At 42.2% G+C, this 12634-nt stretch overlaps 1 protein-coding gene across 2 annotated transcripts in view; it reads left to right on the top strand.

Moving 5' to 3' along the window:
• Window positions 1–12280, top strand: part of taf2 (TAF2 RNA polymerase II, TATA box binding protein (TBP)-associated factor) — a 36969-nt gene extending 24689 nt beyond the window's left edge. The window contains exons 18-27 of one of the 2 annotated variants that reach the window (XM_078253613.1): window positions 111–251; window positions 684–794; window positions 1094–1287; window positions 2186–2325; window positions 2804–2873; window positions 4272–4381; window positions 8736–8965; window positions 9669–9833; window positions 9957–10059; window positions 10271–12280. In XM_078253613.1, the coding sequence (XP_078109739.1) occupies window positions 111–251; window positions 684–794; window positions 1094–1287; window positions 2186–2325; window positions 2804–2873; window positions 4272–4381; window positions 8736–8965; window positions 9669–9833; window positions 9957–10059; window positions 10271–10569 (1563 nt within the window). In that variant the 3' untranslated portion in view covers window positions 10570–12280. Of the gene's footprint in view, window positions 1–110; window positions 252–683; window positions 795–1093; window positions 1288–2185; window positions 2326–2803; window positions 2874–4271; window positions 4382–5495; window positions 5673–8735; window positions 8966–9668; window positions 9834–9956; window positions 10060–10270 lie in introns of those variants that run through there. The other variant, XR_013502165.1, reaches the window with a different exon arrangement.
• The last annotated feature ends 354 nt before the right edge of the window (window positions 12281–12634 follow it).

Below are 12634 nucleotides of genomic sequence, written 5' to 3'. Positions count from 1 at the left end.
TGTCTAAGCTGTCAAGTACTTTAGTCAAGTAATTGACTAAAGTAGAGCTGCGTTCTTCTCTTCTCGTGTGTGTGTGTGTGTGTGTGTGTGTGTGTGTGTAAACCGTGCAGATAGCCAACTCCATGGTGAGCACGTGGCAGGGCCCGCCGGCTATGAAGTCCCTGTTCACCCGAATGTTCTGCTGTAAGAGCTGCCCCAACATCGTCAAGACCAACAACTTCATCAGCTTCCAGAGTTACTTCCTGCAGAAGGTACGTCTAACGGACAGGCACACACAGTTCAACACACACTTGTTCTCAGTACCGTAAACACACTCTCAACAGACTATAAAAAACAGAATTGATCTGTCATTCCAGGCGATTTCAGCTTATCACAGATATACGTCAGCTGCTAACAATACATTACCGTATAGATATATTTCTAAACAGTGTTTCTGTATTTGTTTTAGTATTTTGTCAACCATTTTCCAGCAGTAAAATGTCCCAGTCAGAACATGTTTAGCGCACAATTCCTAAACAACCAAATCTAAGGAGCCTTATTTAATCCCAGCAGCAGTTGGGCTCTATTATACAAGGCCACGTGGCACAGTGAAGCACAGTGTAAAATGAGAAATTGGGTTCCTCTGTTTTTTTCGCAGCAATATCACAACATGATTACTGTCTTCTCTTTGTTGTCCATGTCAGACGATGCCCGTTGCCATGGCGCTACTTAGAGATGTCCAGAACCTCTGTCCCAAAGATGTCCTCAACTTCATCCTTGACCTCATCAAGTACAACGACAACAGAAAAAACAAAGTAAAGACACACACACACACACACACACACACACACACACACACACACACACACACACTCTTTTACATGCATAGTAACTCTTAAAGACACGATCAGTTATGGCCATCAAGTACACACAGTATTTCATTTTCAAGTTATTCAGTGGTATTCTAAACATTAGTGGTTAAAAACCTGTGGTATATTTAAAACCCTAAAAAACTTATTTTGATTTTACAGATGCTAACAGTAAAACTTTGGCCCCAGTGATCAGCATCCACTAACAGGGGTTTAACTTCTCCTCTTTCTTCCGGTGTCTTCAGTTTTCAGATAACTACTACCGTGCAGATCTGATTGAAGCACTGACCAACTCTCTGACCCCCGCCATCAGCATCAGCAACGAGGTGCGCACAGTGGACAACTTGAACGCTGACGTCCGTCTCATCTTGGAGGAGATCACACGCTTTCTCAACATGGAGAAACTGCTGCCGAGCTTCAGAAACACCATCACTGTCCGGTTAGGAGCGCAGTCTTTGCCTCTATATGTTCCACACATGATCCCCTCAAACCTGTTTCTCCTAGCAACTCTTCATCTCAGCTGTTAAAATAATTTCAAATGTTGCTATATTCCTTCCTACTGCTGTAAACAGAGTAAAAGAACCCTCTTATCTCCAACCATGAGCACCAACCACTAGTTATTTTAGGAAATCAGGCTTAGGTGCTAGGAATCCGCCACAATAATTGGACAACAAAATAAGGAAACACATTTTTACAGGATACAATACCTGTTTTGTAACAACAGTGTATGTAGTCTCGTTTAGCCTTTGCTTAAAAGGTTGGTCTTCCATATACCACAAATAATATGTAACATGTGAAAGAGTGTAGAGGTATGTTAACCACACAAAATGTTTTTATTTATTTATGCTGAGATTGTAGATATGGAAGATAACTTTCAATGAAAATATAATGGAAATATAGCATTTATCTTCAGTTAACAAAGTTTCCATTCCCTCTGCCTGTAAACATTACTGAGGGATTAAAAAATAAATCACTTCATCTCTGGTATATGTGTCCCATGTTAATATTATGTCAGCTCAGCTTGTAAATCTCATATTTGTTTTCAAGCACCTAAAGGCGGCATAGCTTTAATTTAAAGGTAGACTCCGTTTTAGATTATGCTCAATGCATATCCATCTGCCACGGTCAGTTTAGCATATTAAATAAGAAAAGTAACTGTAAGGTTTGTGGGAAAGAAAGAGGGAGTCACGAGGTTTCATTAATGTATTATTTATATTTATTTTTATCCAAAATGAAGAGCAAACTGTGGCGTATTGCCTTCCGTTAGAACTCTTTCTGCATTCATTTCACACACAACTAGAAGATCCCTGATTCCTCTGTTCCCCTGCTCTCTCCAGTTGTCTGAGTGCGATCCGTCAGCTTCAGAGGAACGGCCATATTCCCAGTGACGCGTCACTCTTCAAGTCCTACGCTGAGTACGGACACTTTGTGGACGTGCGCGTCGCTGCACTGGAGGCTCTGGTGGACTATACTAGAGGTAGGACATGTATCTCAAGGATGCTAGCTGTTATTGGTATTATTATTATTATTATTATTATTAGCATTTTTGTGAAGCTCATTGACCTAGCTCACAGGTCCTGGAGAAGTTATAGGTTTGTTGAAGCCAGTTAAGGTGGATATATCTATCTGTCAGTGTATTTATTAATAGGATGTGTAAATTACAATCCCATGTTTAATCAGATTGTGACCCAAATTTTTTAAATTCCCACACATCTTATAGTTAAAAAAACACAAATGATATTCTTTTGGTATGCGGCGCTGATAGGTGGAGGTTAATTAAGGCCAAATCCTCAAATGCCAGTAAACATAATATTTGAATGTTTATTGAAAGCAACCGCGGTTGGGTTTTATTTTGACAGCATCTTCAGGATCTTGAGGATGTTTTTTTCACAGTGACATGTCTTCATGTGTTCAGGTCTCTGACGTGTGCACGATGTCTTTTGTTTGTCCCGCAGTTGAAAGAAGCTCAGCGGAGCTGCAGTGGCTGCTCAACATGGTCCAGAATGATCCAGCTCATTATGTCAGGTCGGCTAACAGCCAGCACACACATGCATTCATTACATACACGCTCATGTGTACGTTATCACTGTAAGTGCAGTGTCCTTGCCTCAACGTTTTTTCATTCGTTTGCATGTTATTAAATCTGTCCCTTGACACCTTCAGAGGCCTTAAAGTATGGGTTCATTTTTTCAAGTCTATCTTAAAGGAGAATTCCGGTCGATTTCAACACGTAGCTCTGTTGTTTGTAAATTTGGAGTGCTGTCAGTAGCGAGAAAGACGAAAACAATCGGTGCTGCCTACAGCGTGTTATCATCCTGCTACAGAGGGCACCCAGGAGGATGAAACAGGGCAAGTTTTAAACGTGCTTTTAGCCTCTTAACATGTTCGAAGTGCCATTACAAGTGCCTACCCATGTGAAGTGATTCCTTCCGAGGGAACACAGTGAATATGGCTGCAGTAGATGTGACAGAAATGCATAAAGGTTGTGCTAATTCAGCTCTGTTTAGTTCCGGTGGTGAGACGGCAAGACTTCAAGGACCATCTACAAACTACAACACTGAAAAGAGATCAAAAATATTTATTAATTTAATGATTAAACAAGGTAGCGTCTCCAAACTTAACTCAATTATAATTTGTCTCCTGATAGTTACAGCACTCCAAATTTACAAACAACAGAGCTACGTTTTGAAATCGACCGGAATTCTCCTTTAATACAATAATTGCATACCCAAATGTACATTGAAAACGTTTTTGGCTGTCCATACGGAGGATCCCTTCCTAAAGCAATTTCAGTGTAAGTAAAGAGCAAAGGGTAACAAAAGCCGGAGACATTGTTTCATTTTTGGGTGACTTCTTAATTTCAGCTGAAGATGATATGAGGCTTTAGCTGTCCAAGTTAGACAAATCACGTGGGCGTCCTCCAAAGTGAGAGTGAAATTCCTGCTTTGCCTTACTCCCACTCTGCTGCGGCTCCGCAAGAAACCCAAAGAGGGAACTTCATACTAAAAAAGGCTGAAACTTTGGAACGCCTTTTGCATAGAACAGGTCTGAAATTGTTAAACGTCTTTCTGGCATGAACAATAACAGCAACCAATAAGCCTTTCAGCGTACATATACGAGTATTTTAGTATTGTTTTTAAGATAGACTTGAAAATATGTGAACTCTTCTGCCTCTGCCATTCCAATGATATGCAACCACTTGTCTGACACAGTCACACAGACAAACCTGTAGATTACAGTTTAGTAATACCCGTTACCCTTTAGTGTATTTTACCGTCTGGATAAGTGATCGTGCGTGGGTACTCTGATTGACTAACCTCATTTTATGTAGATGTAGTTTATGTTAAATGACCTGTAACTTAGAAATGGCCAGCATGGATTTTTAATCGTCTTCTTGTTCTTGTCTTTTTGTTGTCCAATTAGACATAAGATCCTGGGTATGCTCAGTAAGAATCCACCTTTCACCAAGACAACAGACTCAGCTCTGTGTAACGAAGCTCTGGTCGACCAGCTCTGGAAACTAATGAACTCAGGTGAGGCACACACACACACACACACACACACACACACACACACACACACACACACTCACACTCACACACACACACACACACACACACACACACACACACACACAGGGCCTGTTCTGACCTGGTATTAAAATCCGAACCGAGTGGACAGCTCTAGGTACGGGTGTTTTCACCTGGCAGCAGAACGTGTCTTCACACACGTCTTCAGTGACCACTTGTGATCAGATCTCATTTCCCCGCTCTATATGCAAATACACCCGTGCACCATTTCCATTTGCATGTTGGCTGGTTGTGTGTTTATAATGTCAGTTGTTACTCTCACATATACAAGTGGAACATGAAAAAAGCGCTTCACACGGTCTGTCTGCGAGCCGACATAAGGAGATCTACTGACGGGTGGCAGGACCTGTGCAGGAGAGAAAGAGGTTTTTAAAAGTTTCTGCGTGTTCAGCTCTCAGTACGTTTGTATCTTCTAACTGAATCTCTGTGGTTTGAAGTTTAGTTTATATTATAATTTTTTTTATTTTACGTTTCATGTTCGCTTATTGGAGTCGCGTTACGTTACTGCTGATGAAGCCCCAACATTTCCTGATCTTCCTGCTTCATAATAAAAGCATTCGTTACCAAAATAACGGAGGGCTTTTATTGTGAAGAACTTACAGGAAATGAAAGCGTTTCACAGCCGCTGCGATTACCACGCATTTCATCGTCAACTCCAGCTCTGGTAATGCCAGACTAATAAATATAACAGAAGGAGACGCAATATTTGTTCAAGGCAAAATGTGGCAAAACCATTCTGACTGAAGTACTGTGGTGCTGCAGAGACGTCCCGGCCTACAGATGCTATCCTACAGACTAAAGAAAACATCTTGGTTTGGTACAGCACCTCGCAACAAATCACACTATAATCATTTTCATTTCTTTCAATGTTAATAATTTTCAATGAAAATGAAAATAATGATACAAAAACGATCATTCCCCCCAATATCGTGAATCATATCGCAAGCACAATATCAGTCTAAATAATCGCAATTATTTTCCTCATGTCGTGCAGCCCTAATCTGTTATCATCCCATTCATAACAAGAAATTATAACAGATGGCTTTCTGTCCTTCAGATGGACCAAGGCAGAGTTCAGTTAGTTTCCCTTTCCACATGTGTTTGACTGGACAGACTTCTGTCAGACTGCCTGTCTGCTGTTGCACAACTCACTGACACCGTTTGAACGTCATCGTCCATGAAAGCTGCCAAGGAGTTCTGAATGAACTTTAAAGGAATCACGGTGACAGAGTTGGTATGCAGCACTCATGTTTCTCTATCAGCTGCTTTCCAGACCTTTGCTCTGTCTGTTCTAATCAAGTGAAAAACGTTGAAGCTTAGCTGTTCCATTTCATTCTATATTTCACTGATTCTCTTCTTACCTGTGTTCTTCTTTTCTGAGGGGGAATTTTTGGGACTAGCGGCACTATCTTGCCTTACTTCCAGTTCCACTAGTTTACTTCTGTGTACATGGCTGCACATTAATTTCCAGTCAGTGTATAGCCACGTGTATTGTAACTGTGTGGTTTTAACAATCATTTATTCTATAAAACGTAGAAGAAACTGAACCCTATCACAAGTTTTTGATGTCCAAGATGACTGCTAAATAGCTTGTTTTGTGGGAACAGTCCAAAGCACAAAGAAATTCTCTTTACAATTAAGCAAGTCAAAGTACTGAGAAGCTGGAGTCAGAGATAATCTGGCATTTTCTTTTGATACATCACTTGATACATTTTTCATCAACAGTGAATTGTGTAGAATCGTTTCATCAACGGTTTCTGCACTATTTCATTGACTTGACAGGTCGTCTTTGCAGTGCCACTTCCATTATAACGTTTCATATGAATTTTTTTGCTTCCTGTGCTTTTCTTTCATTATTATCTTGTTGTATTATCCAGTCTATGAACTGAAAAGGTTTAAGGTCTACTTTTTGGCCGTGCCGCCACCATATACGCACATGGTTCTGCCTTCTATTGAGTCCTCAGGTTTCATTATTTCTCTCTCTTCCTGGGGGTCCTATGTGTCTTTCATCTAGCTAGCCAGGCCATTATGGTTCAGTCTGCCAATCCAAACACATCCCATCTACAACTATATGTTCACTATTCCGTTTTCCTGAAGACCATTGGGCTCTCATTGCAGCAATGTATTTAATTTGTTGACTCACAAGCTTGAAGGATGAACAAAAATGTTGATGCTGATTGTTCCCAGTGAACTTGTGTTTGTCGGTCAGTCGGTGTGGGTGGCTGCTGCCGCTGGACAGCCTGGCCTGTGCTGCCAGTTTAAATACACAGTGACCAGAGTGGTAACTTTAAATACTATGTTATAGAAATGTGTTGGTGCTTTTATTCTTCTCCCCCCATAACCCACAGCCCCCCACGTGTTAAACACACTCACACAGGATGATGTTTCACTGGCTGAAGGTCAGTGCCGTAAGAACAAAAACTCTGTGTACTCTCTGCTGCAGTTCGAGCCATTTATTTCAACCTTCTTCTAAAGCCACAGCCCCCCCCCCATGTTAGGTGCCTGGCCTTTGAATTGTCAGCTTCAGCAATAGTTAGTTTTTGTTTAATTCATTCCAACTCTTAAAACACTGCTACTCAAATGACTCGTATAAAGATGTATTTAGCTCTGATGTCGCTGAGAGCTGATCGTCTTGTGTTAAGTTAACATGTCTCTTCGGTTAAGTCAATGAAATGTGTGGTTGAAGAACAGGCAGCTCAGGATAACAGTGGCAGCAGTGTTGATAGCTTTTCCGAATGGCGACACACTAACGTGGGATGAGAAGCAGGAGCAAGATACAATAATGGTTGGAGTGGGGATAACGGTCTTTAGTCGAAAGTGCTCATGGTGTTGCCCTCGTTTTTACACACCGTGACTGTGTGACGTGGGAAAGCTGTGGGCAGAGGAGGTTTCAGACAATGATCTTCCCATAACGGGTCTTTGTGTCTGGACAGCATGAAACATGGCCGACACTAGCTGACATGGAAGAACTGCTGGGCAATATGTCAATATTATATCCACATCAATATATGAGGCTAGATATCGTCTTCAATTTTGGATATCGTGATATCTTGATAAGTGTTTCATGGTTTTAAAGGCTGCATTACAGTAAAGTGGTGTGATTTTCTGAACACACCAGACTGTTCTAGCTGTTCTATTATTTACCTTTACCCACTTAGTCATTATATCCACATTACTGATGATTATTTATCTAAAATCTCATTGTGTAAATACTTTGAGAAAGCACCATTAGTCAACCCTACAATATTGCCGCAATATCAGTATCGTGGTATTTGATTTTCTCCATATCGCCCAGCTAGTTAAAACAAATTCCTGAAGACCTCTCTCCGTGTTTCTCTCCTAGATGGTTCGATGGCCACGGCCTCTTGTTTTGTTTCCTGTTAGCAACCTCGTCTTCTTCTCCTCTGTTTACTGGCCGGTTTCTGCCATGCGTAGCCTAAAGCGCCGACTTCTGACCAAACCACGCCGTAGCCCGGTTTATTCACTCCAAACCAGCTGACGGAAACGCACCGGATTCACGTTAGTTTTTTTGCAGACAGTTGAATGGAAACAGGGCTATTCCTGTTTCTTCCCTCTTCCCATTCTTTCTGTCTCCATCTCTCTGCCTCTTCATCCAACTCACGGTACTGCTGGCTGGTTAGTTTTGGAGGTAAGGCTTTTTTCATCATGCTTTGTCTTTCCATCTCCTTCCTTTTCTCTGTAATAACTGGTCAGTTACGAAGTGACACAATTAGCCTTTACTTCTTTGTTGGACTGCATTTGATCTAGTCTATATCGACGACGTTTCATTTCTGGGATTGCTCCAGAAATTCCTCTGGTTGTACCTCATTTTCGGCCGGATGTCCGTCCCCTTCCTCTGTCTTTGTGTTGGCGTTCTAAACTCTGGTGGATTTCTGAGGACTATGGTTAACTGCTCCTCAGATCTCTGCAGGGTAAATCCAGACAGCTAGCTAGACTATCTGTCCAATCTGAGTTTTCGGTTGCACGACTAAAACTACTTTTGAACGTACACATGTTCCACCAAAACAAGTCCCTTCCTGAGGCTATTTAGCAGAGGCACCGAAAATGAGCCTAATATGAGCACTTTAAAGAAATGCCAATAAACCAGAGCACGTTTTCCTCCCATCCCGGAATGCTGTGTGGACTAGCCAGACCCTCCTCCGCAGCGCTGTGGAGGAAGGTCTGGCTTAGCGAGACTACATTTGATCTAACCGGCTTTGTGCTTTTGTTTTCAATCCCACTGCCCTCAATTGTCACCCCCCATAACTCCCTTCCACCTTGCCCTTTCTTTTCTCAGGTACCTCCCACGACTGGCGGCTGCGCTGTGATGCCGTGAACCTCTACTACACTTTGTTCGGTTTGACTCGACCCTCCTGCCTTCCACTGCCAGAACTGGGCCTCGTGCTCAACCTGAAGGAGAAAAAAGCTGTCCTGAACCCCACCATCAAGCCTGAGCTGGAGGTCGGCCCCGTTGTGGACACCCCTGCCAGTATCGGCATCCATGGCGTGGGCATGTGCTACGCAGCTGTAAGTGGTGTGCACTCGTTTGTCAGGACAGTTGGTTTAGTGTAAATAGAAAATGCACTTTATGACCTACTGACCAAACTGTATTTTAAATTATTTCTTGACAGGTCGTATTTGTATTTTGACCATAAATTGTGTCGTTTCAGCCAACACACACATTCGTTAAAGACGTACTAACATCAAGCTGCAACTTGACTTTCAGTGGTTTCTATGCTCATGTCATCAGCGAGCTGCTTGGTGGTCTTCATTTCCCTGTTTTGAATGTCTTTGATTTATGAAACCTTTCAGATGGCACGCAGATAGTAACTGCTGCATTAAAAACTGTGTTATCTTAGGTTGGATCTATGTAATTATGGCTACTGTAGTGCTGCCAACAGTATTTGGCTGTACCTCGTTCCCATTGCATCACTGTTGTACCCAGACTCACTGTTCTCACGGCTGAGAGCACAAATGTGGTTATAAAGCATCTGATTGAATCAGTTGTATCAGCACATTCAGCTTCATGATGAATCACGCACAAGTTTAAGGAGCTGATGGGATTACATTTTACCTCGTACAATTTCATGAAATGACTCAACATGGAAGCATGTTAAGTCATCCATTCTGGTTTCATATACACCATTTGAATGTGTTACAAACTCACATTAATATTAACGTTACATTAAGTAAGCCGTGCTACCACATACTGTTTGTTTGTGTGTGCCAGGTGGATGAGGAGCCAGATCCTATTTCGTTAGGGGTGTGTGGGGTGGGCCAGCCCCCTCAGGGCCTGAAGAGGAAGGCTGAGACCCCGCTGGGCTCCCCCCCAGAGCCGGGACAGGTGCTGCAGCAACAGGACGATGATGCAAGAGGAGGCCACTTCAAGATCCGGGTAAAGGACGGCAGACCTCTACATTCCGGCTGGGCTCTGCTTTTATTCAAGCTAATCATTTATAAACTTCTGTTTTTGTTTGATTTGTATCTGGTGTTAATATGTAGCTCTGGTTTGTTGCAGTTCAACACAATGGAAGATGAAGACATTGATATGGAGACGGTTCATGATAGTCAGGCTTTCATTCACCAACATCTCCATCTGTTAGAGAGACCCTCTACACCAGGTACACACACAGGCACCCACACACACACAGGCACACATGCACACACACACACACACACACACAGGCACACACACACACACACACACACACACACACACACACAGGCACACACACACACACACACACACACTATTTCTTACATCATTCTGGAAAATAAATAAAAATAGCCATCACCTGGGAACACACACCCCTTTCCTCTTTATCTTGTTAGGTAAAGAGCCGCCGTCAGTGGAACAGTCCATGCTCTCCATGCCGGCCACACCCGTGCCGTCCTTCTCCAAAGAGACATCCTCTTTGTCCTCCAAACACGGCGGGGAACACGGCCACCACCACCACCACCACCACCACGAGCACAAGAAGAAGAAGAAGAAGCACAAACACAAGCACAAGCATAAGCACAAACACGAAAGCAAGGACAAGGAGAAGGACAGAGAGAGGGACAACTCGCACGCCTACAGCAACAGCCCGGCCAGCGGCAGGTCCCTGCGCTCGCCCTCTCTGTCCGACTAAACATCCAACTGCTATTGGGTCAGTTAGAGTTAACTGAAATGGAAAGCAAAACATCTTTGGTTTATCTAACTATCAGGGTTTCCCCCAGAAAAGTTATTTTAGCCCGGTGGCAAGTGTCTTTTTTTCGAGGCGAGCCCGGCTGTGATGTTTCTGTGATACCAGAATCATGGACAGAATCGCAAAATTGAGAATTTAAAAAAAGCTTCATTATCAGACAGATTCCATAGGGCCGTACATTAAGTCAGTGCTAAAAGCTAACTGGAGATTTGAAAATAGGACTACGTCTTAGTTTCAACCGAGCCGCCCCACTGCAAGTGTAGTTTAATAAACGGCTCAAAAATACCTTAAAACTAAATTCCTGTGGCTCAGGCCTGGTGGGGGGGCCACCAGGCTTACAATACACTGGGGAAAACCCTGAATATTCATTACTCAGTGGTATTAACCTTAGAGCTGCAAAGATTCATTGATTAGTTGTCAACTAATAAATTAGTCTCAAACAGTTTTTTTTTTAGTTTTTTTTAAAAGATAATTTTTTGGGCATTTTCGGCCTTTATTTTTACAGCTGAAGAAATGAAAGGGGAGGGAGGGGGGGAATGACATGCAGCAAAAGGCCGCAGGTCGGAGTCAAACCCTAGCCCGCTGCGTCGAGGAGTAAACATCTATATGTGGGCGCCCGCTCTGCCAACTGAGCTATCCGGGGCACCCGTCTCCAACTATTTTCATAATTGATTGATAATTTTGAGTAATTTTTTATGAAAAAAATGTCTGTAATGTCAGCTTGTTAAATGTGAATATGTTCTAGTTCCTTCTCTCCTCTGGGACAGGAAACTGAATATCTTTGAGTTGTGGACAAAACAAGACATTTGAGGACGTCATCTTGGACTTTGGGAAACACTGATCCACATTTTTCACCATTTTCTGACTTTTTAGAGACCACACGACTAATCCATTCATCCAGAAAATAATCAACAGATTAATCGACAATGAAAATAATCGGTAGCTGCAGATCTAATTATCAAACAGGAAGACTCGAGTGTTGAAGAAAGGATGCTGTTCCAAGTGTCATTAAGGTAAACCCTCCGGAGGCGTCACACCACACAGCCTGCAGCACTTTGTGGACTTTTTGACGCTGCTTCCAATCTGTCTGAGGCATGCAACCACGTACACCTCTCTCCACAAACAGGCCAATAACTCTTCCCCCCCCACCCCCTCCCTACAAAGATACCACTCTGGTGTGCCTCATCCCCACAGCTCAATGCAAACATTCATTGAGTGGCTTCGGAGGCGAAACATGATGATGATGGTGGCGGTGTGGATTAAACCATTCTGTCTGGACTGAGCCTCCGCTGTATTTCACATCCTGCAAATGACATTTCCCCGCTTGCTTCCAGATGAAAAAAGAGGAATTTCCTGTTAGATTTTTTTTGACTGTACAATTGAAACTCAAGTAATACTAGTGTTTTTTTTTCTTTTAAATATATATTTTTTTTCTGTTTTTTAACTGTCACTGATGATGAAAGATACTTTTGTATTCATGAATGTTTTAACTAGATTGAATCCAGCTTCACAAAGGCATTCATGGCTGGTTTACTCTGGCACTGTTTTCTTAGTTTTGATTAGGTGGTTTTAAACAATGAACAGAACATTCAGAATTCAATATTCTTCATTTAGGGAACCAGAAGACGATCAAAACTGTGATTCCACATGTTAACGGTTTTCTTATTTAAACAGCCTCCTAAATGAATCTTGCCTTGTCTATTTACAATAACATTAATGTAAAGATTCTTGCCATAGTCCCTGTCAGCATTTGTTCCCAGTTAGTGCTTGTGAATGATCCTGGGAACCCTTTTATCCAGTGTGTATGGCGTTTCCCCTGATGCTTGTGAATTCCCTTCTTGGGATTAGAAACTGTTAACCAGGTGTTTAAAATACAAAGTCCACCGGTTTATTTAAACACAATAATCTACTGAAAGCTGCGACAATATTAGATTTACCAAATGTACAGTAGATTTAAAGTAGAATTCACAAGCTTTATGGAAAATTAAGGATGCTTAATTTAGGAACC

The sequence above is a fragment of the Sander vitreus genome, chromosome 6 (genome assembly GCF_031162955.1).
Source record: "Sander vitreus isolate 19-12246 chromosome 6, sanVit1, whole genome shotgun sequence".
Lineage (NCBI taxonomy): Eukaryota > Metazoa > Chordata > Actinopteri > Perciformes > Percidae > Sander > Sander vitreus.
Note: the sequence above shows the minus strand (reverse complement) of the source record. Positions and strands in the feature narration are given on the sequence as shown.